This window comes from Amphiura filiformis, unplaced genomic scaffold (assembly GCF_039555335.1).
Source record: "Amphiura filiformis unplaced genomic scaffold, Afil_fr2py scaffold_40, whole genome shotgun sequence".
Lineage (NCBI taxonomy): Eukaryota > Metazoa > Echinodermata > Ophiuroidea > Amphilepidida > Amphiuridae > Amphiura > Amphiura filiformis.
This window is the reverse complement of record NW_027305504.1, coordinates 272,501-296,982: the sequence shown is the minus strand read 5'-3', so window position 1 is coordinate 296,982 and position 24,482 is coordinate 272,501. Positions and strand designations below refer to the sequence as shown.

Sequence of the window (24,482 nt, the reverse complement as noted above, 5' to 3'; positions counted from 1 at the left end):
AGTTTGCTGAAAATAAAGTATATTTTGAACCATTTCGTTTGATCATATTCAAAGTCGACGTTGATGACAAAACTACTCATTTTGTTTGATTGTGTCGCATGAGTACCCATCAAACACAAACATTTTTCTGAAAATGTTATTCAAAACGTTTTAATAACATTTAAATATCGGGTTATATAAGGTCATGAAAACGTTTTTAAAACGTTATTGTAAAATATTTCGGACAATCATTTTGTAAGATATTTTGTCAATACTTAAATAACATTCTGTTTAGAATGTTTTGCATCAAGTTTTCAAAAATGTTTTTTGAATGTTATCATGGTTATTAAAGTGTTTTTAGACCCTTTATGATAATCCGACATTTAAATGTTTTCTGTAAAACGTTTTACGTTTGCTTGGTAATCTTTACAAAATAAAATCTGGCACTTCTGGCGCCTCTGTATATACTAGCTTCATATTTACATTTAATAGAAATATAAAGTTACCTATGCCATATAAAGTGACCAGGGTAACCATGGTAACAATTAAGCTAACATAAAGTAAGAGACGATTCCAAACATTGTGTTCTTTAGATTTAAACGGTTTTAGAACTGTTTAAAGAAATAGTTGAAAATTATGAGACTAATATAGTCTATTTAGTATACGGTGGAGCATGACCCACACCAAAATGCATGGATCTTATACAAATGGAGCAAAGGTCATGTTCCCAACTTATGGTAGAACCTACTCTATTTGTTAAAGATACAGGTTAATGGATGGGGGTCATGTTACATATTATACTGAACAGACTACAGTAATTCGTAACACAAAAAGCTGAAAAGGAAAATTTTGATGCTGAAAAGAAACTAAACATAATAAATTTATTACGCGAGAGATTAGAAATATGAGTAAGATGTATAAAACATGCATAATATGTCACATTGCAATGGCATACAAGTATAAGATTTCACACCACCAAATACGGTTGTGCGCCCTGACTGCATTTCTCAGTAAAAACCATAGATGGCCTAAAGTAAGCATTAAAATGAGCAGAAACCTGCATAACTTTAGCTAAATTTTGATTGGTCATGATTAGTAATATCAAATCGTGCAAGTATACCACAGATGTGAGCGATCGAGTATTTTTTGACGATTTTAAGCTGTCTTTTCTATACAGAAACACTGGCATGATTTTGCAGGTAAATTAGGTAATCCCAGACATCACAGACTTCGAGGCCCAGTCGTAAAAATAATGACAGTCAACCTATATTTTGTCCCAGTCAGAGGGATCAGGCTAGGGCTAATTTCAACCATCATAGCTGTCGCTAAGAACTGAGTTGCTCTTGCGAAGAAGAAAAAAATACGTTTTCTTGAGGCAAATATAGCACATATCTCTATGGGGATTGATTTGGTGGTGTGATATCATAAGCCACTTTATTTCTTTTAATAATACTTTCACCAAGTACTTAATCTATGTCTATTATTACATATATATAAGATGCATACAAACAAAATAAACCGGTTGTCGTCAATGATAATTTTCTTTTTGCTTCATTTACCATTCTTGCCCAACAAACATGCAATATCTGCATACTGTTACTCTCGTCAAAATTGGAATTGGTTTCGTTGAATTTATTATCGATTGCTGAAAATGAAGACTATTGGACCATTTTTTTGACCATATTCAAAATTGATTTTGGTGACAACAAGACTAATTTTGTTTGATTTTATCGCATGACCAATCTGTATAAATATAATAAAATTCATATAGTACCTTTATATAATTATACTATAGTTCGTATGCCTTCCTCGTGTATTGTAGAGAGGTAATGATGTAAGTTATCCAATTTTGAGAAAATCACAAAATTTGATTTTCCTTCAGTGCCTCGAGGAAGGAATGTAGCTATAGCTTGACATTTACATATAAACTTATATATGTGCGCGTACACAACGAATGTGCCGTAAAGTCGGCAAATTGTATTCTGAGATACAGTGTAAAATGTGCGTGAAGGTCGTATTCATAGGTAGGCCCCCTACCTCAATTACGTGCGACAAGTATCTCATCAAACACTGTTTAAACCAATCAATAATCCTATTGCTGAAGAGGATAATAAGCTTCTACCTGTTTCTATATAATCATTTTAAAATCATTTAAAAATAGCTCTAGTCATTATTTGCTTTGGCTAAATCCTGTTCAAGTGGTGGGTTACAATTGCATTGTCTTTTGTCTAAGTATGTATAACCAATAATTAAGGACTTTCCTGAACCTCGTTGACTTGGGGATGATTTGAAATGATACCAGCAATGTGGAAAAAGAACCGAAAAAGGCACCATTTTGTTCAAGGAGCAGAGTTCAACAAACCATAACCCCATGTCAAGTCAAATGATATACCATTTTAAAGCTTATGATACATATTTTCTAAACACGAAATAAATCAAAATTGACCGGGCCGACTTTACGGCTGATTCGTAGTGTTCGGTCACATATTTCAATAAAAAACATACATGTATAAACATATTGTAGTCACGAACATTGATTACAGCATATTAATTATTTTTAAACACAATTTCTTTTATGTTGTTTTCCCACATATTGTCAAACCTATATACAATATAAAGTGACCATAGTGACAAAAAACCCTACCATAAAGGAAGAGATGATTTCAAGATTATTTTACCCTTTAGATTTTAAATTTTTTTTTAAAGTGTTTAAAAGAAACAGTTATAAGTTTATGAAATTATAAAATTAATTCGACACAAACAAAACAGCTGAAAAGAAAAATTCTGTTGGTGAACTGCAACTGAAACATAATATTACATCAGAGATTAGAAATATTCATGATTGAGATGTATAAAACATTTATAATAATAATAATAATAATAATAATAATAATAATAATAATAATAATAATAAAATATGTCACATTACAATGGCATACCGCTATTTCAAAACCATTAAATCAGTTTTATTGAAATGATTGAGATGTTTAAAACATTAACTTAAAGGAGTATTTCATGATCCTAGCATCCTCTATTTATGTCACTTTTCATTAGATATCCACGAAAAAACCTATTCCCAAAATTTCAGTTGATTCCGATTTTGCGTTCGCGAGTTATGCATGATTATGTGTATTACACTGCTCCACAGACAATGCGTTGTAATTTCGTTCTGGTGCACCAGAACGAAATTCAAATTTCACGATATCTTTGCTAAACGAATTAATCTGCAAGAAATATTTTGTACATAAACATTATGTAGCCAGAGGTTTCCAGTGATGTAAAAATCTCAACTTTTTTTGAGAAAAGTGGGGGGATGAGGCTGTGGATCACGAAATGCCTTTTGAAACATTTATTTTGTGAACTGAATATGTCATTCTATATACTCAGAGAAAAAAACCCCGAACATGCTCCATCTACTGTGAAGAAATCGATTAGAATTATATTGCCCTGTGCATCTGAACTTAAGAATCATAAATACTAGTACATGTATTAACTGATAAAAACATTAAAAGTTGATAGACTACTTAGTAGTCCATATTTCACACAAAAAAGTGGTCATCTTAAGGCAAAAAACAAAAACAAAAAAACAAACAAGCAAACAAAAAAAAACCCTAACCCACAAGAAACTAAGCAAACGCGATACCAATGTATAAATTTAGAAAAGTCAAAATAATATACAAGGATATCGGTCGGCATTGAAACAATATAGTACAATTATGTCATATCCGCCGTTATGGAGGGGGGGTAGGGGTGCGTTACCCCTAAGCCTGGGGTCGTGGATCCCGGAGTCATAGGGATCCGAACAAATTAAGTGGTCCTTGAAAATGCAAGGAAAATGCGGACATCTCTTATTGCTGCTGCACTAGCAGTTTATTACCCAAAAAGTGTTGAATTTTTTCGGCGCGGACGAAAAAAGTTGGGGAAATCAATTCGGTTGTAAAAGAGGGTCGTGTCATTTAATGGTTTGAAGGTGAGTAACGCTAGTTAATTTTTTTGATCGGCCCTAATATGTTAATCTTCTATTAGCATTATTAAGGCTTTACCTGCTTTTGCCATGGTTGAGGCTACATTGCTGTTCTACTTATTAAAGTTACTGATACTGTCGGCATTCGCCATGAGTTGGTTAAGTGTGTGGCACATAAATTGGCAAAAGAAACGGTATTCCTCTTATTGTCTTTACAAGTTTTTTACCGTGTGAGTGTTATTAAGTTAGTATGGCAAAAATGAATGATCTCGGATGATCGGAGTAGACTCAATACACTGCTCAAGTACTTCCCCCACCCCACCCATCTCGGGGAATGTGGGGCGTTCATTGGTGGGGATTGTAAGCTGGGATTACATGTGGATTAACAGGTTGTTGCGCCCCCGGTATTTGAATAGTGTATAAGGTGTTCATATTTCTTGGAACAAGTCACTGGTCAGCCACCACTGCGAAATGACGATACCATAATTTATTCCTTAGTAGAATCCATCACCTCCATCAAAATATTGACGTTGATACATTGTCTGAAATTTAATATACACAATCATAATGAAACGTCACATTCAATAATGCAATTTGTTGACAAACAAATACGACATAAACAATTAAAAGGGCATTTCGTGATCCACAGCCTCATCCCCCCCACTTTTCTCTCAAAAAAGTTGAGATCTTTATATCACTGGAAACCTCTGGCTACATAATGTTTATGTACAAAATATTTCTTGCAGATTAATTCGTTTAGCAAAGATATCGTGAAATTTGAATTTCGTTCTGGTGCACCAGAACGAAATTACAACGCATTGTCGATGGAGCAGTGTAATACACATAATTATGCATAACTCGCGAACGCAAAATCGGAATCAACTGAAATTTTGGGAATAGGTTTTTTTCGTGGATATCTAATGAAAAATGACATAAATAGAGGATCCTAGGATCACGAAATACTCCTTTAATTTAAGTAAATAGCGAGATAAGCCTCACAATGGGGTGGGTTGGAAACCAGAGGGGAGGGGCAATGAAGCACTGTTAATATGCCCAAATTAGATTGTACGTAACAACTTGCAAGTCAAATCATTTTTGCAATACGGTCGAAGGAATAATGTTGTCATTGGCATTGCAAGATGTCTGCTGGGATGGTCAAATAATTCATATGACCGAGGATAGCTATTAAAAAAGTTTTGTGAACACAGAAGTAGATTAATATCTTAATTAATTGAACTCTTACTTTGTGAAATTTCACAATTTCATTCAATAGAGGACGTAATCCATGGGCAAGAATATTCAGCAAAAAATGAGACTATAATCGAAAACTGAATCAAAAATACCAGTTAACGTCTGACGATCAACTCCCGACAGCCCGCGATTAGGCTGTTAGTAGCACGTAACAGGAAGGCTGATTTATCTGGTGCCTTCATCGGAGAAAAGGAATCGCAGAAAGGAAGGCAAAAAGCAACATTTCTAGGCATTGTTGACATGATGCTATCATAAGCCACTTTATTTATTTTAATAATACTTTCACCAAGTAACTTAATCTATGTCTATTATTACATATATATATATAATTAGATGCATACAAACAAAATAAACCGGTTGTCGTCAATGATCATTTTCTTTTTGCTTCATTTACCATTCTTGCCCAACAAACAGGCAATATCTGCATACTGTTACTCTCGTCAAAATTGGGATTGGTTCCGTTGAATTTATTATCGATTGCTGATCGGAAGACTATTGGACCATTTTTTCGACCATATTCAAAATTGATTTTGGTGACAACAAGACTAATTTTGTTTGATTTTATCGCATGACCAACCTGTATAAATATAATAAAATTCATATAGTACCTTTATATAATTATACTACAGTAAGCCAAAGAATTAAGGTACCAGTTATGTTCAACCATGTATATTCTGAATAAAGACAAATATGTTAAAAATAAAACAAGCAGTCAATACCTATACTCTTTAGCTCTGATTTAAGACCTTATTTGTTGAAATTGGTTGAGAATTAAAGAAACGGTGATCGAAAACCTAATGAAGAAACGAAATCAAAAGTTGCACTTTTGTGTTCTAATCAATGAAAGCACGACGCTATTTTTAACGTGCTAATCAATGGAAGCGCAGCGCTCGTTCTCTTGTTCACGAACGCTTTGTGTACAAATCAATTGGGCATTTAATGCACCAAACTGCAACTTTTAAATTGGTATCTTCCTTGGGTTTTGGGATCGCCGTGTCTTTATTTCTTGAACAATTTCAACGAATGAGGTCTTAAATTCGAGCTAAAAGATGCAGCTATTGGCTGCTGGTTCCAATTATGACATTTCCGTCTTTGTTTAGGATATACAGGAGGTGAACATAACTGGTACCTTAATTTTTTGGCTTACTGTATAGTTCGTATGCCTTCCTCGTGTCGGTACTTTAGATATTGTAGAGCGGTAATGATGTAAGGAAGCCAACTAACATGTTTTTGAGAAAATCACAAAATTTGATTTTCCTTCAGTGCCTCGAGGAAGGAATGTAGGTATAGCTTGATATTTACATTTGAACAGATATAAACTTATATGTGCGCGTACACAACGAATGTGCCGTAAAGTCGGCAAATTGTATTCCGAGATACAGTGTAAAATGTGCGTGAAGGTCGTATTCATAGGTACCTCAATTAGGTGCGACAAGTATCTCATGAAACACTGTTTAAACCAATCAATAATCTTTTTGTTGAAGAGGATAATAAGCTTCTACCTATTTCTATATAATCATTTTAAAATAATTTAAAAATAGCTCTAGTCATTATTTGCTTTGGCTAAATCCTGTTCAAGTGGTGGGTTACAATTGCATAGTATTTTGTCTAAGTATGTATAACCAACAATTAAGGACATTCCTGAACCTCGTTGACTTGGGGATGATTTGAAATGACCGCCAATTATGACTTTATTACCAGCAATGTGGAAAAAGAAACACATGTAGAACCGAAAAAGGCACCATTTTGTTCAAGGAACAGAGTTCAACAAACCATAACCCCATTTCAAGTCAAATGATATACCATTTTAAAGCTTATGATATATATTTTCTAAACACGAAATAAAACAAAATTGACCGGACCGACTTTACGGCTGATTCGTAGTGTTCGGTCACATATTTCAATAAAAACCATACATGTATAAAATATTGTAGTCACAAACATTGATAACAGTGTATTAATTATTAAACATAATTTCTTTTATGTTGTTTTCCCACATATTGTCAAACCTGTATACAATATAAAGTGACCATAGTGACAAAAAAACCCTACCATAAAGGAAGAGATGATTCCAAAATTATTTTGCTCTTTATATTTTAAACTTTTTTTTAAAAGTGTTTAAAAAAACCAGTTATAAGTTTATGGAATTATAAAATTAATTCAACACAAACAAAACAACTGAAAAGGAAAATTCTGTTGGTGAACTGCAACTACAACATAATATTACATCAGAGATTAGAAATATTCATGATTGAGACGTATAAAACATTTAGAATAATAATAATAATAATAATAATAATAATAATAATAATAATAATAATAATAATAATAATAATAATAATAATAATAATAAGTCACATTACAATGGCATACCGCTATTTCAAAGCCATTAAATCAGTTTCATTGAAATGATTGAGATGTTTAAAACATTAACTTAAAACATTTATTTTGTGAACTGAATATGTCATTCTATATACTAAAATAAAACCGAACATGCTCCATCTACTGTGAAGAAATCGATTAGAATTATTGCCCTGTGCATTAAGAATCATAAATACTAGTACATGTATGAACTGATAAAAACATTAAAAGTCCATATTTCACACAAAAAAGTGGTCATCTTAAGGCAAAAAACAAAAACAAACAAACAAACAAGCAAACAAAAAAACCCTAACCCACAAGAAACTAAGCAAACGCGATACCAATGTATAAATTTTGAAAAGTCAAAATAACATACAAGGATCTCGGTCGGCATTGAAACAATATAGTACAATTATGTCATATCCGCCGTTATGGAGGGGGGGGGGTAGGGGTGCGTTACCCCTAAGCCTGGGGTCGTGGATCCCGGAGTCATAGGGATCCGAACAAATTAAGTGGTCCTTGAAAATGCAAGGAAAATGCGGACATCTCTTATTGCTGCTGCACTAGCAGTTTATTACCCAAAAAAGTGTTGAATTTTTTTCGGCGCGGACGAAAAAAAGTTGGGGAAATCAATTCGGTTGTAAAAAAGAGGGTCGTGTCATTTAATGGTTTGAAGGTGAGTAACGCTAGTTAATTTTTTTGATCGGCCCTAATATGTTAATTTTATATTAGCGTTATTAAGGCTTTACCTGCTTTTGCCATGGTTGAGGCTACATTGCTGTTCTACTTATTAAAGTTACTGATACTGTCGGTATTCGCCATGAGTTGGTTAAGTGTGTGGCACATAAATTGGCAAAAGAAACGGTATTCCTCTTATTGTCTTTACAAGTTTTTTACCGTGTGAGTGTTATTAAGTTAGTATGGCAAAAATGAATGATCTCGGATGATCGGAGTAGACTCAATACACTGCTCAAGTACTTCCCCCACCCCACCCATCTCGGGGAATGTGGGGCGTTCATTGGTGGGGATTGTAAGCTGGGATTACATGTGGATTAACAGGTTGTTGCGCCCCCGAAATGGGGGTTCTTCGAAAAAAAATTTACGGGGATGTGCCACACAGACTTTCGGATGCTGACTTTCTCTATACCTACTTTTTGCTGATTTTGCCACCCATCAGTATACCAATTTTCACAAAAAGCACCCAAATTTGCCATAATTGGGCGCTTTTAGGGTTTTTTTACCAAATGCGCCCAATTGGGCGCATTGGTCTCTACTGAAAACCCACCCATTGATATACCAAAATTGCTGAATAGGTACCCGAAAACCGTGGCACATCCCCGTATACCTTCAACCAGGGAGAACCCCCTCCGGGGTTGCGCCCCAGGGGTGGGGAATGAATCGTTTTGTAACATTGTTTAATTTTCCGACCCCGCAACCTAAGGAATGGCAACAGTAGAAACAACAGGAAAGTGTGGTAGGTAATGCATTAGAAATAGTGGTCCCCATGGGTCAGAGTATATACTTAAATGTAATTAGTCTGAAAATTACAAACCCCATCCTTCCCTCCCCATATTCCCGGGATAGGGGTGGGGAAGTATTTGAATAGTGTATAAGGTGTTCATATTTCTTGGAACAAGTCACTGGTCAGCCACCACTGCGAAATGACGATTCCATAATTTATTCCTTAGTAGAATCCATCACCTCCATCAAAATATTGACGTTGATACATTGTCTGAAATTTATATACACAATCATAATGAAACGTCACATTCAATAATGCAATTTGTTGACAAAGAAATACGACATAAACGAATTAAAAGGGCATTTCGTGATCCACAGCCTCATCCCCCCCACTTTTCTCAAAAAAAGTTGAGATCTTTATATCACTGGAAACCTCTGGCTACATAATGTTTATGTACAAAATATTTCTTGCAGATTAATTCGTTTAGCAAAGATATCGTGAAATTTGAATTTCGTTCTGGTGCACCAGAACGAAATTACAACACATTGTCGATGGAGCAGTGTAATACACATAATTATGCATAACTCGCGAACGCAAAATCGGAATCAACTGAAATTTTGGGAATAGGTTTTTTTCGTGGATATCTAATGAAAAATGACATAAATATAGGATCCTAGGATCACGAAATACTCCTTTAATTTAAGTAAATAGCGAGATAAGCCTCACAATGGGGTGGGTTGGAAACCAGAGGGGAGGGGCAATGAAGCACTGTTAATATGCCCAAATTAGATTGTACGTAACAACTTGCAAGTCAAATCATATTTGCAATACGGTCGAAGGAATAATGTTGTCATTGGCATTGCAAGATGTCTGCTGGGATGGTCAAATAATTCATATGACCGAGGATAGCTATTAAAAAAGTTTTGTGAACACAGAAGTAGATTAATATCTTAATTAATTGAACTCTTACTTTGTGAAATTTCACAATTTCATTCAATAGAGGACGTAATCCATGGGCAAGAATATTCAGCAAAAAATGAGACTATAATTGAAAACTGAATCAAAAATACCAGTTAACGTCTGACGATCAACTCCCGACAGCCCGCGATTAGGCTGTTAGTAGCACGTAACAGGAAGGCTGATTTATCTGGTGCCTTCATCGGAGAAAAGGAATCGCAGAAAGGAAGGCAAAAAGCAGTATTTCTAGGCATTGTTGACATGATGCCTTCAGAAAAGAAAGTTTCCATTTACTAACCTTTGAGACGGTTTAGAGTATGTTTGAACCTGAAACTAGTATACCTGAATATATTTCAGGTATACTAGTCTCAGGTTTGAACACAGGATCTGTGGTTTGAAGTAAATTTTTACTGCTGCTTTTTAAATTTCAACCATCACGACAAATCGTAAACAAATTTTTGATTGACAGGTGACGTCAGAAGCAAACTAGTATTTTTTTAATCTATGTTTTATTTCAGTATCCAATTGACCTTTTCGGTGAATCCCATAAGCCTTTGCGAGTACACCTAAGAACTCGTCATTCTGCGTCACGCCGCTCCGCACCGATGCGCACATCGCTTATCGAACATCGTTACTGCGCATTGCAAGTCGGCGTGACGTCAAATGACGAGTTCTCAGGTGTACTCGAAAAGCGTTATGAGATTTACCGAAAAGGTCAATTATAATATGTCGTATCTTAGCTTCATATACTATCTCCTCGTACTAACTTACCTGCAACTGTTGGAAAATAGGTTGATTAGCCACTTCACTTTGCAATGGGCGGATTTGTTGGAAAATTGGTTGACTGCTAGTAAGTTCGTCACGTTGTAATGGGCGGTTTTGCATGTTTTGTGCAATATCGATGATATCTGCGTACCTTCTACAGAGGTAACACCATGCAAGTAAAAGGAGCATATTAAATAAGAACAGAATCAGGCCTACTATTATAACGATGATATTAAATGATGTACCTGTCAGGAAAGAGTGATAAAAAAAAAAAAAAATCACGTTAGTGTTTTTAAGAAAGTCTTGACTTTATAAAACACAATTACATAAGATCATCGAGTGTTACAGAAAGTCGCTGCATACTGCAGTTACTGTCCATTCTCCTATACATAATACACAGTACTCTCACCATTGACGCGTGACCTCTACAAACAGTGCATGTTATAGCCTATGGGCATTGCCTAGTTAACGTCACTGTGTGAAAAATAATCGGCCAATATTTAAAGTATTCTCTGAAATTCTAGAACATATAGTTTTGTAACATGTCCTAAATTTTAAGCTAATTTAGGTGTTTGGAAATATTCGCACTTTGGTGTTTTACTGTATGTTATAGGTAATAGGGCATTGCCTAGTTAACGTCACTGTGTGAAAAATAACCGGCCAAAATTCTAAGTATTCTCTGAAATTCTAGAAAATATAGTTTTGTAACATGTCCTTAATTTTTAGCTAATTTAGGTGTTTGGAAATATTCGCACTTTGGTGTTTTAGGAAGGATATGTAAACGATAGATAACACCAAAATATATAAAGAAATTATTTCCAAACCGTGTTAAGTCTGCAACCAGTATGTTCCTCATTTTCAAGAATGCTGGTTAACAATATGCACACTATTGTCTCATTTCGTACACCAAGACCCACCCAGTATTGTTACCTTGCGTTTGCTTTATAATCGTTCAACTGAAACTATAATACCAGCTCATTGCTCATTGCACAGGTAAAACAGAAACATGTAGTGTGGATTTAACCAGAGAAGATCTGATTTAACATAGTTGAGCTGTCTTCAATGAGTGTTATCTTGGGGTTTAAGTCCTGCAAAGGTCATGGTGAATTCTACTGTAGACATGACTGCATCATGGACCATTTTGGCGTAAGACACACATTATAAACGAATCTTATAGATGAATCCAATTTTACGCATTCCTAAATCTCAATGGCGGCCATAGCTAGGTCCCCCCTTCGGTCTATCCCACCTAAAAAGTGAAAAATGATGTGGCCTTGGCGGGGATATTAAACTGCATTTCATCACCCGTGTTACACGTAGACAAAAGAATGATGAAAGTTTACAACACAATACAATTCAACATCGGTTATTAAATGGTTTTAATGGATTTAATCCACCCAATTGGGCAGTAACAACACCTGTTTTGTGTAGACGGGACCCAGTAATGGCCGACTGAATTCTGACCATCACTTGGCTCGTTGGATTCGTCTATAAACCATTTTGCACCATTCAAGGACGCAGCTGCTATATACATGCGCGAACCCTAGTCAGCCTAAACTTCAATAGATGTTAGAGACAATGAATGGGAATTAGACTACATATTTATCGTTAATAATCAGTTATAGTGCTACATTTATGTCAAATATCATTAATGGAATAGAACCAACAGAAATGAAGTTTACCTGGACTTGCACTGCCAAATTGACAAAGGTTTCCGGAAAAACCACTGCCACAGACACAGACGTCGGTTCCTATACATATTCCATTATTGGCACAACCATTACCATTATCGCACACTGAAAATTATAAAGGTTTACCATTACTACATAATAGTTCTGCTACATTTATGTCAATATGATTCAAATCGCATTAATTCGTGTATTTGGAATAGAGCCAACAGTAATGACGTTTACCTGGACTAGCACTGCCAAATTGACAAAGGTTTCCTGTAAAACCACTGGCACAGACACAGAGGTTGTTGTCTACACATATTCCATGATTGGCACAACCATTCGCACCCCCACAAACTGAAAAGTATAAAAGTTTACCAAGACTACATATTTATCATTACTATATAAACAGTTCTGCTACATTTGTGTCAACATTATTCAAATCGCATTAACTGGGGTATGTTGATGTCGAATAGAACCAACAGTAATGAAGTTTACCTGGACTTGCACTGCCAAATTGACAAAGGTTTCCGGTAAAACCACTGCCACAGACACAAACATCGGTTCCTATACATATTCCATTATTGGCACAACCATTCCCATTACCACACACTGAAAATTATAAAGGTTTACCAAGACTACATATCATTACTACATAATAGTTCTGCTACATTTATGTCAATATGATTCAAATCGCATTAATTCGTGTATTTGGAATAGAACCAACAGTAATGAAGTTTACCTGGACTAGCACTGCCAAATTGACAAAGGTTTCCTGTAAAACCACTGGCACAGACACAGGAATCGGTTGCTACACATATTCCATTATTGGCACAACCATTCCCATTACCACACACTGAAAAATATAAAGGTTTACCAAGACTACATATTTATCATTACTATATAAATAGTTCTGCTACATTTATGTCAACATGGTTCAAATCGCATTAACAGGTGTATTTGGAATAGAACCAACAGTAATGAAGTTTACCTGGACTTGCACTGCCAAATTGACAAAGGTTTCCGGTAAAACCACTGCCACAGACACAAACATCGGTTCCTATACATATTCCATTATTGGCACAACCATTCCCATTATCACACACTGAAAATTATAAAGGTTTACCAAGACTACATATTTATCATTACTATATAAATAGTTCTGCTACATTTATGTCAACATGATTAAAATCGCAATAACTGGTGTATGTCGAATAGAACCAACAGTAATGAAGTTTACATGGACTAGCACTGCCAAATTGACAAAGGTTTCCGGTAAAACCACTGCCACAGACACAAACATCGGTTCCTATACATATTCCATTATTGGCACAACCATTCCCATTACCACACACTGAAAATTATAAAGGTTTACCAAGACTACATATTTATCATTACTATATAAATAGTTCTGCTACATTTATGTCAATATTATTCAAATCGCATTAACTGGTGTATGTCGATGTCGATTAGAACCAACAGAAATTAAGTTTACCTGGACTTGCATTGCCAAATTGACAAAGGTTTCCGGTAAAACCACTGGCACAGACACAGAGGTTGTTGTCTACACATATTCCATTATTGGCACAACCATTCGCACCCCCACAAACTGAAAAGTATAATTGTTTACCAAGACCACATAAGTATTTTAATTTGAATGAAGCAATAAGTTTTTTTTGGACATTCTTACACCTCAAATGATAAAACTAGAATGTTCCATGGTTTTCTATGCACCCTGCGCTTCCCACGGGGGTGGGGTGGGGGTTGTCGAACGTCATAGTGGGGCCAGAATTTAAAATTGTTCTATCATATGTTGTAATATACCTCAAATTGTTCCTCTCAATGCTAGGAATAAAAAAAGTCAATTGTCATTCTGCACTATAGAATGCTTTAGGAGTTATAGCGTAAACTAGGTTAAATGTCAAAGATCTCACGCACATAGGCCAAAGTTTCAAAATGAATTGATTCAATTGCAACTTTTCTCAAATTAATCCTCTTGGCAAACGAAATATGAAAATAATTTGTTTGAGAAATGTATCAGCTCAGAATGGCCTGAAATCATCGGTCAAAGGTTATGCATGTACATATTCCTTTGAGGTGCATTAACTCTGAACAGTGGACTTCGGTTGTATATATAAATGCGCATGTATAAATGCGCACGTGACCAGATGGCCAGTGCCAAGTTCGTGTTACCTCACTGTCAATCACTGAAATTGCGACCACAGTTCCAGGTGGTGGCCGCATTGCATTCTCTAAATTCAGTAAATTTTCATCGTCAACCGTGTAATTGAATGGGATTATTTTGAAATTTTAAAACGCTTGAAATATCACAAACAAATAGGCCTATGTTGATAAATAATATAAATACAAGCTAAAACCGTTGGGGTTCGATAATGAACCCCACAAAATTAACCGACTATCATGGAAAATGCCATACGGCCGGGCGGTTTCACAAGTTGCCGGCTCGATCATGTCATCCGCCGCCTGCACAGTTCTGACCTTAAAGCCAATCATGTCCCCTTTCATACTTTCATGCCGTTGCGACAAGAGGCATGACTTATCAGCCATTCACAAGTCTTGATTGTGTCTGTTTGTCTACAATGCGCGTGTGTCACGCCGCTCGGCGGCAAGCAGCATGATAGTATGAAACCTGCACTATGTCATAGATATGGCCAATTGGCACGCCCATTTAGCACGGAAATTATGAAATATAAGTTTGTAAATCAGCTATATCTAGCTTTTCCGTAGTTAATTTTTTTTTTTTTCCGTGATGGAAAACGTTAATAAAGAGTTTATCTTTCGGGTCAAGTTATTTTACCCTTTGCAATCAATGCCACTATTTTGCAAAGGCAATTTTCCTTGCGACCTGTCATTTTCCCCTATACTTTTGCATGGGGAGTTTATGTACATCCGGGTACCTTATATCGTTTAATACGGTATGGCGACTTGTAGATGTCACATGCGCATTTATATATGCGCATTTATATATACAACCGAAGTCCATTGCTGAAGGGGGAACATGACAATAAAATTGGCACAACCATTCCCATTATCACACACTAAAAATTATAAAGGTTTACCAAGACTACATATTTATCATTACTATATAAATAGTTCTGCTACATTTATGTCAACATTATTCAAATCGCATTAACTGGTGTATGTCGATGTCGATTAGAACCAACAGTAATGAAGTTTACCTGGACTTGCATTGCCAAATTGACAAAGGTTTCCGGTAAAACCACTGGCACAGACACAGAGGTTGGTGTCTACACATATTCCATTATTGGCACAACCATTCCCATTATCACACACTGAAAATTATAAAGGTTTACCAAGACTAAATATCATTACTACATAATAGTTCTGCTACATTTATGTCAATATGATTCAAATCGCATTAATTCGTGTATTTGGAATAGAACCAATGGTAATGAAGTTTACCTGGACTAGCACTGCCAAATTGACAAAGGTTTCCTGTAAAACCACTTGCACAGACACAGGAATCGGTTGCTACACATATTCCATTATTGGCACAACCATTCCCATTACCACACACTGAAAAATATAAAGGTTTACCAAGACTATATATTTATCATTACTATATAAATAGTTCTGCTACATTTATGTCAACATGATTCAAATCGCATTAACTGGTGTATGTCGAATAGAACTAACAGTAATGAAGTTTACATGGACTAGCACTGCTAAATTGACAAAGGTTTCCGGTAAAACCACTGCCACAGACACAAGCATCGGTTCCTATACATATTCCATTATTGGCACAACCATTCCCATTACCACACACTGAAAATTATAAAGGTTTACCAAGACTACATATTTATCATTACTCTATATAAAATAGGTCTGCTACATTTTTGTCAACATTTTTCAAATCGCATTAACTGGGGTATGTCGATGTCGATTAGAACCAGTTAGTTAGTTCAGCTACATTTATGTCAACATGATTCAAATAGGAATTGGAATAAAACCAAATAAAGTTTACCTGGACTTGCACTGCCTAATTGACAAAAGTTTCCGGTAAAACCACCGCCACAGACACAGACGTCGGTTCCTATACATATTCCATTATTGGCACAACCATTACCACCATTACACACTGTAATTATAAAAAAATTATCAAGACTATACAAGTATTTTCATTTTGAATGAAGCAATAGGTTGACTAACTTATTATATCACGACATTATCACCTATCATACTGCAGTTACTGTCCATTTTCCTCTACAAACAGTGCATGTTATATGTATATGGGCATTGCCTAGCTAACGTCACTGTGTGAAAAATAACCGGCCAATATTTAAAGTCTCTGAAATTCTAAAAAAATATAGTTTTGTAACATGTCCTAAATTTTTAGCTAATTTAGGTGTTTGGAAATATTCGCACTTTGGTGTTTTAGTGTATGTTATAGGTAATAGGGCATTGCCTAGTTAACCTTTACTGTGTGAAAAATAACCGGGCAATATTTAAAGTTCTCTCTGAAATTCTAGAAAATATAGTTTTGTAACATGTCCTAAATTTTTTGCTAATTTAGGTGTTTGGAAATATTCGCACTTTGGTGTTTTAGGAAGTATATGTAAACGACAGATAACACCAAAAAATATGAAGAAATTATTTCCAAACCGTGTTAAGTCTACAACCATTATTCAATTAAGCTGGTTTCATACTTTCTGCCGCTTGCCGCTGAGCGGCATGACGCTTCATCATGCCGCTTGTACTTTTCTGCAAGCGGAGCGGCACACCGCTAAGCGGCAGCGGCATGACTCTGAAAGCTACTCTTGCCGCTCAGCACCGCTGAAAAATCGTATTTTGTTCTCATACGTCAGAGCGGCAACGCTCCGAGTTGACTTGAATTCAACTCCCAGCGGTGCTGCCGCCGCGGCAAAGCGGTGGAGTAATCGATATATCGGCTTGCCGCTGGTCACCGCTAGCGTTTTTAGTGAGATTGCGCAGTGAAGTAAAATCATCTTCAGAGCGGCAAAGCGGCAAGCGGCAGGAAAGTATGAAACCAGCATTATTCTCATTTTCAAGAATGCGGTTAACAATATGCAGACTATTGTCTCATTTCGTAAACAAAGGCCCACACAGTATTGTTACCTTGCTTTTGCTTTATAATCGTTCACCCAACTGAAATTATAATACCAGCTCATTGCTCATTGCACAGGTAAAACAGAAACATGTGTAGTGTGGATTTAACCAGAGAAGATCTGATTTAACATAGTTGAGCCAATGTGACGTCACACGTACCACTGTGACGTCACAGGTCAATAACACAGAGCCAATTCACATCACAAGGCCTGATGAAGCGTCAGAGATATGACGTGATACTGTAGTCAACAAAAACATTCCAGTTGCAAAGATTTATAAGCTAATCTAACACTATAAACTGCTATAAAATAAAGAGGGAAAATAGAAAAGTTATATACCGGGTGCATCGTCGTCATATATTAAAACAAGTGCCTTGTTCAAATCACTAAGAGCATCACCTACAGGTGCATCAGGAGGTAAACTAAGTGCAACTTGAAGATACTCATTTCCTTCGGCAATATCATCCGACAAAATAACTAGCTGTGATGTCTCCACTGTCTCGGTGTTAGCAGTAAAAGCAATTATCTCGCTCGTTTTGATGGTGTAATCACCTCCTGTTGCTGTGATATCCATTGTTGAGAGTACTATAATAATAATAATAATAATAATAATAATAATAATAATAATAATAATAATAATAATAATAATAATAATGATAATAATAATAATACATGTAATAATAATAATAACAATAATAATAATAACAAGAATATAGATAAAAATACATATTGGACAAAAGTTGGAATATTTTTTATTTTTGTATCAAACGCAGTTTTCAATCATATTAGGAACAGATTTATTGTTCTGGAGTAGTGCTCAGCTGAATTTAACCGAAAGATATGAATCTTTCGATTATGTTAACATCACGCATTACAATGGAAGGATCACACAATCGCAACACTTTTTGGCGGTCTCTTTGTATCACAAAATGAGATTAAAGACACTAGCAAACTAGCAAACTATATTGTTTAAACCAAAACTTAAACTCTCACTGTGACATGTTCAGATAAATCTCTTGCTTGAGAAAACATATCTCAATATTTGATGTGTCCACCCCTTGCCAGCTCAAGGTCATGTACGTGACGTGACATTCCCGCGACCAGGTTTGCCAACGTCCCTCGTGGAATACCTTGCCAGCAAGCAATGAGGACGTGTCTAAGTTCCTGCAGGGTGATTGGTTGGTTGGCCATGTTACCTATTCTGCGGGGTACTTCTGCCCATAAGTTCTCTATGGTTTTCATATCTGGGCTCAAAGCCGACCAGTCCATGTGTTCTACATTTTCATTTTCAAGGAAATTTCTCACGCGTAGGGCTCTGTGCGCCGTGTGTTGTCATCTTGGATCAGGAAATTGTTCCCGAAGTCTCTTCTTGCAAACGGAAGCATAACTGTATCAAGAACATACAGGTATTGCTCCTGGTTCATGTGTCCTTATAGCATGTAGAGGTGTGATTTCGACCTATTGTGAAATGATCCCCATACTGTGATTCCAGCACAGTCTCCCTGGACTCAATCCTCAAGCAGGGCTTGTCTATAGAGGAGGAACCGGGCCTCTTCACTGAAGATCATATTACGCCAGTGTCCTACTGTCAAACCCCTATGTCTTTGTGATCAAAGCAAGCGCGCATGCAGATGTCTTTGCAGAAGTATCGTCTTTCTTATTGGTCGTCTTGCGCGAAAACCTGCACTAACCAGTGTATAATTGTTCACAAGTTTCCTGGTAACAGGCGTGTTTATGGAACTCAGCTTATCTGTTCGTAACCGAGATGCAGTCTTCGTGCGGCCATTGTGGCAAAGTCTCAGGAGAGATCGGTCTTCCCTGGCGGTTGTCTTTCGGGGATGACCTGACCTTGGTCTAGGTGTAGTAGTTCCGGACTCTCGACGTCTCTTCAAAATTTTAGAAACTGCACCTTATGTAATTAATAAAGCGGCATCAATATCCTTCTGTTTGTAGCCGCGATTATGTCAATGACGCGGGCGTATAAATCTTCGCTATATATCGTATACAACAGACAGATGCAACAAAGTAAAACTGCTTTCTTCACACCGTACTGCAAAAGCCAATTTAACCTTATGAATCATATCGGTAAAATAATTGCGAAAAGGATGCCCGGTGGTGTATTGGTCAGACATAAGAAGCCATTGTCCTACATTAGGTATTGCGTGATATGGAATGATACTTCAGACCTTGTCAGACACCCGTGATCCATTTTGCATGGCTGACGGGTGGTTGATGGTAAGAAATCTGCATTTAAAAACAGCGTTATACAAAAAAATAAATATTCCAAACTTTTGTCCATGACTGTAATACTAATAATAATACAATTGTGAATATTATGAACATTTATGAAAAGTTTTTTAAAATTTACTTTAAGTGACCTTCCTCTTTTTCGTTCTACTTACAAACAGTGGTTTCTTGGCTCAGGTCGCCCCTCTTGGTGATGGTGATCGAAATCACTACGGTACCAGAGTCGCCTTCAGTAGCTGTGTAAAATCCGCAGTCTAGGCTGTACCAGGTAACTGAGGAATTTGTTTAATTAACCAAATAATACTGTCATTACCAAAGACGCGTGTGCTGCAAACAATTTCGAACTATTTAAAAAAAAAACCTCCATGAAGCATTGCACCAATTACAGCATTTCAGGAGTCACGTCTACTGATGTTTTTGTTGTTAATTATCATCAATTAGGATTATTTTTTGCTTAAAAACTACGAGTATTTACTTATATGAAATTGAAATGATAATTAACACCTGCGAAGTTAGAATGAAGTATAAAAAAGAAACCAATAGAAACAAAGAAAAAAAACCAACAACAACAAAAACAAACAAAAACACAACTTGTATTGCTTTAAAGGTGGGTAACCTGATTGACAGCCTCATCCCCAACTTAACCCTATCAACATGCAGATTTTGCTATCAGGTAAAAGCTCATATTTTTCTCATTAACATATTGCAATTAGGCATTCTAAATCGCCATATTTCCGAAGAAATTAGTCTCACAATTTGGTATACCATGTTTTCGACTAATTCAGCAGGTTTTTGATGATATCATGAGACATACACCGATTTGTAACTCCTAATTTCAGTATGTTAATGAGAAAAATAGGATCTTTCATTAATTTGATATCAATTTAGTACATGATCATGATGATTATCATTGATAAAAACACTGTAGACTACGAGTTTTACCCTGTAGTAAATGTCAGTAATTCCATAAAGAATTAGTCGCATTTACACGGAACATTTACATGATCTTTTTGCATGAATGCTTGAAAGGGACAACAGTTTATGTTATACATAAGTTTTAAAGAATTTAATTTTCAAAATATATCAGGTCACCTTCCTTTAAGGGATCGGATAGCAACGTTCGCATAGTATTTTTTTGTGGGACATGATAGTACATCAAACACCTTAAATTGCATGATGAATACGAGGAATGTCCTTCTGATATCAAACAATTCAGATTGTTTTGAAATTCGGGCTATAATATAACTTTTATGACAAACTATTAAAAATCGATATTTTTGAGATTTAACATAAACTTTATCAATTGGCTGATATGTACCTAAGGTGTATATGTAGCTGGGAGGAAAAGCCGTCCGTCATTTTAAAATGTTCGTATTAACGATACACATTTACTCCCAAAGACCAAAAAATTATGTATTTGTGGACAAAAATGTATATGTTTAGTACAAAAGGTCAAAATGTTCAAATGATGGACGAATTTTCCTCTCAGTTACATACACATATCATTAAATTGATACCGGTTACTTCGAGGACTCTTATATATCAAAAATGTAAAAAATATCAATATTTAATAATTTGCCATAAAAGTTGTATTATATTACGAATTTCAAAAAATCAAATTTACTTGATATCATCAGGACATTCTTCATATGGAGAATGTAATTTGGTTTGTCTGGCGTGGTCTAAGGTTCCACAACAATACTGTGCAGCATTGCTATCCGATTCTTTTGAAACAACTGATCTTCAGATATTTCAAATACCACAACTAAGTTCTATCCAATCGAGGAACTAATTTGGCTTTTATATACTGTCATACTCCTTTATACCACACCCCTTAAATTTTTAATACTATTTCGTTGAAATCAGATAATTCAGAAAAGTCATTGGGGGTCGTCGGGTCGGACTTAAAAACGGGGTCATCGGGTTTATTCGATTTAAAAAGGGTTCTATTGAAAAGTACATTGCCCGTCACTTTTAAAGCAATTGCAAATTCTTCATTCTTTATAGTGCTATAAATTATAAAGACAAAAAGGTAGTAGAAACAATATTACCGGGTGCATCGTCGTCATATATTAAAACCATTGCCTTGTTCAAATTTTCATCTTCATTATTTATAGTGTTATAAACTACAAAGACTAAAGGATAATAGGAAACAAATTACCGGGTGTATCGTCGTCATATATTATAACTAATGCCTTGTTCACATCACTAAGAGCATCTCCTACAGGTGCACTGGAAGGTAAATTAAGTGCAACTTGAAGATACTCATTTCCTTCGGCAATATCATCCGACAAAATAACCAGCTGTGACGTCTCCACTGTCTCGGTGTTAGCAGTGAAAGTTATTATCTCGTCCGTTTTGATGGTGTAATCAAGTGCAGTGCCTCCTGTTGCTGTGATATCCATTGTTGAGAATACTGTAATAATAATAATAATAATAATAATAATAATAATAATAATAATAATAATAATAATAATAATAATATTAATAATAAATATTATGACCATTTATGAAAAGTTCACATTCTTTTTAGATTTACTTTCATTGACATCCCTTTTTTCATTCTACTTACAAACAGTTGTTTCTTGGCTCAGGTCGCCCCTCTTGGTGATGGTGATCGTAATCATTACAGTTCCAGCGTCGTTTTCAGTAGCAGTGTAAAATCCGCAGTCTAGGCTGTACCAGGTAACTAAGGACATTTATTTTCAATCAAAAATATACGATATAAATCAAAGATCATGATTCCCAAAACATATGTGCTATAAACAATTTCCAAGTATTTTCAAAATCAACCTCCATGATGCATTGCAACAATTACGTCATTTCCGGAGTCATGCTCCCGATGTATTTATTGTTGTTGTTGTTGACTATCGGTATTCTACATCTTTACATCAATTAGGATTATTCTTTAAATTAATTAACAGAGTATCCAACCAATTGCCCATTCTTATTGCCGTCTTCATTATGTATAGTGTTATAAACTACAAAGACTAAAGGATAATAAACAAATTACCGGGTGCATCGTCATCATATATTAAAACAAGTGCCTTGTTCAAATCACTAAGAGCATCACCTACAGGTGCATCAGAAGGTAAACTAAGTTCAACCTGAAGATACTCATTTCCTTCGGCAATATCATCCGACAAAATAACTAGCTGTGATGTCTCCACTGTCTCGGTGTTAGCAGTGAAAGTAATTTCCTCGCCTGATTTGATGGTGTAATCAAGTCCAACGCCTCCTGTTGCGGTGATATCCATTGTTGAGAGTACTGTTTAAATAATAATAATAATAATAATAATAATAATAATAATAATAATAATAATAATAATAATAATAATAAAATAAAATTGTGAATCTTGTGAACAAAGTTCCCAATGCTTGGGATTTACTTTCATTGACCTTCCTCTTTTTTCATTCTACTTACAAACAGTTGTTTCTTGGCTCAGGTCGCCCCTCTTGGTGATGGTGATCGGAATCATTACGGTTCCAGCGTCGGTTTCAGTAGCAGTGTAAAATCCGCAGTCTAGGCTGTACCAGGTAACTAAGGACATTTATTTTCAATAAAAAATATACGATATCAATTAAAGATCATGATTCCCAAAACATATGTGCTCTAAACAATTTCCAAGTATTTTCAAAATCAACCTCCATGATGCATTGCAACAATTACGTCATTTCCGGAGTCATGCTCCCGATGTATTTGTTGTTGTTGTTGACTATCGGTATTCTACATCTTTACATCAATTAGGATTATTCTTTAAATTGATTAACAGAGTATTCAACAAATTGCCCATTCTTATTGCCGTCTTCATTATGTATAGTGTTATAAACTACAAAGACTAAAGGATAATAATAGGAAACAAATTACCGGGTTCATCATCGTCATATATTAAAACAAGTGCCTTGTTCAAATCACTAAGTGCATCACCTACAGGTGCATCAGAAGGTAAACTAAGTTCAACCTGAAGATACTCATTTCCTTCGGCAATATCATCCGACAAAATAACTAACTGTGATGTCTCCACTGTCTCGGTGTTAGCAGTGAAAGTAATTTCCTCGCCTGATTTGATGGTGTAATCAAGTCCAACGCCTCCTGTTGCGGTGATATCCATTGTTGAGAGTACTGTTTAAATAATAATAATAATAATAATAATAATAATAATAATAATAATAAATAATAACAGTAATAATATTATTGAGAATATTATGAACATTTATGAAAAGTTCACAATTTTTTAGATTTACTTTCATTGTCATTTCTATTTTTCATTCTACTTACAAACAGTGGTTTCTTTGCTCAGGTCGCCCCTCTTGGTGATGGTGATCGTAATCATTACGGGGTCTGTGTCGGTTTCAGTAGCTGTGTAAAATCCGCAGTCTAGGCTGTACCAGGTAACTATAAAAGGACATTTTTGTCAATTGACAAAATATAAGTTTCTATTAAAAATCATGATTACTATTAACGTGTGTTGTTAAGAATTTCCTATTAAAAAAATTAAACCGCCATGATGCATTGCACTGATTACTGTAGTTCAGGAGTCAAGCTCCTGATGTTTTTGTTGTTTTTGACTATCGGTATTCTAAATTTTTGCATCAATTAGGCATATTCTTTGCTCAAAAACGTATTTACTTGAACGAACATTAATACCTGCTAAGTTAGAATGATGTAAAAACCGTTGTTGTATTGTTAACTGACATTTTTACACATTTCAAATACC

The 24,482-nt window shown here is 35.5% G+C and overlaps 2 protein-coding genes and 1 long non-coding RNA gene across 4 annotated transcripts in view; all 3 read right to left on the bottom strand.

The window, feature by feature from the left end:
- Positions 1 to 7,553: 7,553 nt before the first annotated feature.
- LOC140144110 (uncharacterized) lies at positions 7,554 to 13,357 on the bottom strand. Its single transcript, XM_072165946.1, has 7 exons — positions 13,342 to 13,357; positions 13,152 to 13,265; positions 12,908 to 13,021; positions 12,653 to 12,766; positions 12,422 to 12,535; positions 10,746 to 10,984; positions 7,554 to 9,287 (listed from the first exon to the last, which is right to left on the bottom strand). The coding sequence occupies exons 1-7, from the start codon at positions 13,355 to 13,357 to the stop codon at positions 9,240 to 9,242; spliced, it is 759 nt and encodes a 252-aa protein (XP_072022047.1). The 3' UTR covers positions 7,554 to 9,239.
- A 43-nt stretch (positions 13,358 to 13,400) lies between these two features.
- LOC140144114 (uncharacterized) lies at positions 13,401 to 15,965 on the bottom strand. 2 transcript variants are annotated; one of them, XR_011857834.1, is made up of 4 exons: positions 15,854 to 15,965; positions 15,610 to 15,723; positions 13,905 to 14,018; positions 13,401 to 13,514 (listed from the first exon to the last, which is right to left on the bottom strand). It is a non-coding gene; the product is annotated as an uncharacterized lncRNA (long non-coding RNA). The 2 variants fall into 2 exon arrangements; XR_011857835.1 differs by lacking the exon at positions 13,401 to 13,514 and adding an exon at positions 13,663 to 13,763.
- Positions 15,966 to 16,082: 117 nt separating this feature from the next.
- LOC140144109 (uncharacterized) overlaps positions 16,083 to 24,482 on the bottom strand; it is a 27,657-nt gene continuing 19,257 nt past the window's right edge. Inside the window, exons 16-25 of the mRNA XM_072165942.1 lie at positions 24,044 to 24,160; positions 23,633 to 23,887; positions 23,189 to 23,305; positions 22,778 to 23,032; positions 22,337 to 22,453; positions 21,926 to 22,180; positions 19,920 to 20,036; positions 17,857 to 18,102; positions 16,416 to 16,529; positions 16,083 to 16,216 (exon numbers count right to left, since the gene is read on the bottom strand). Coding sequence (XP_072022043.1) covers positions 16,083 to 16,216; positions 16,416 to 16,529; positions 17,857 to 18,102; positions 19,920 to 20,036; positions 21,926 to 22,180; positions 22,337 to 22,453; positions 22,778 to 23,032; positions 23,189 to 23,305; positions 23,633 to 23,887; positions 24,044 to 24,160 — 1,727 coding nt within the window. The remainder of the gene's footprint in view (positions 16,217 to 16,415; positions 16,530 to 17,856; positions 18,103 to 19,919; positions 20,037 to 21,925; positions 22,181 to 22,336; positions 22,454 to 22,777; positions 23,033 to 23,188; positions 23,306 to 23,632; positions 23,888 to 24,043; positions 24,161 to 24,482) is intronic.

Coding starts and splice junctions, on each gene's coding strand:
- LOC140144110 (XM_072165946.1), bottom strand. Junction 10,985..12,421: donor ATTTGGCAGTGCAAGTCCAG/GTAAACTTCATT, acceptor CTTTCCTGACAG/GTACATCATTTAATATCATC. Junction 9,288..10,745: donor CTATTTTCCAACAGTTGCAG/GTAAGTTAGTAC, acceptor TATAAATTTCAG/ACAATGTATCAACGTCAATA.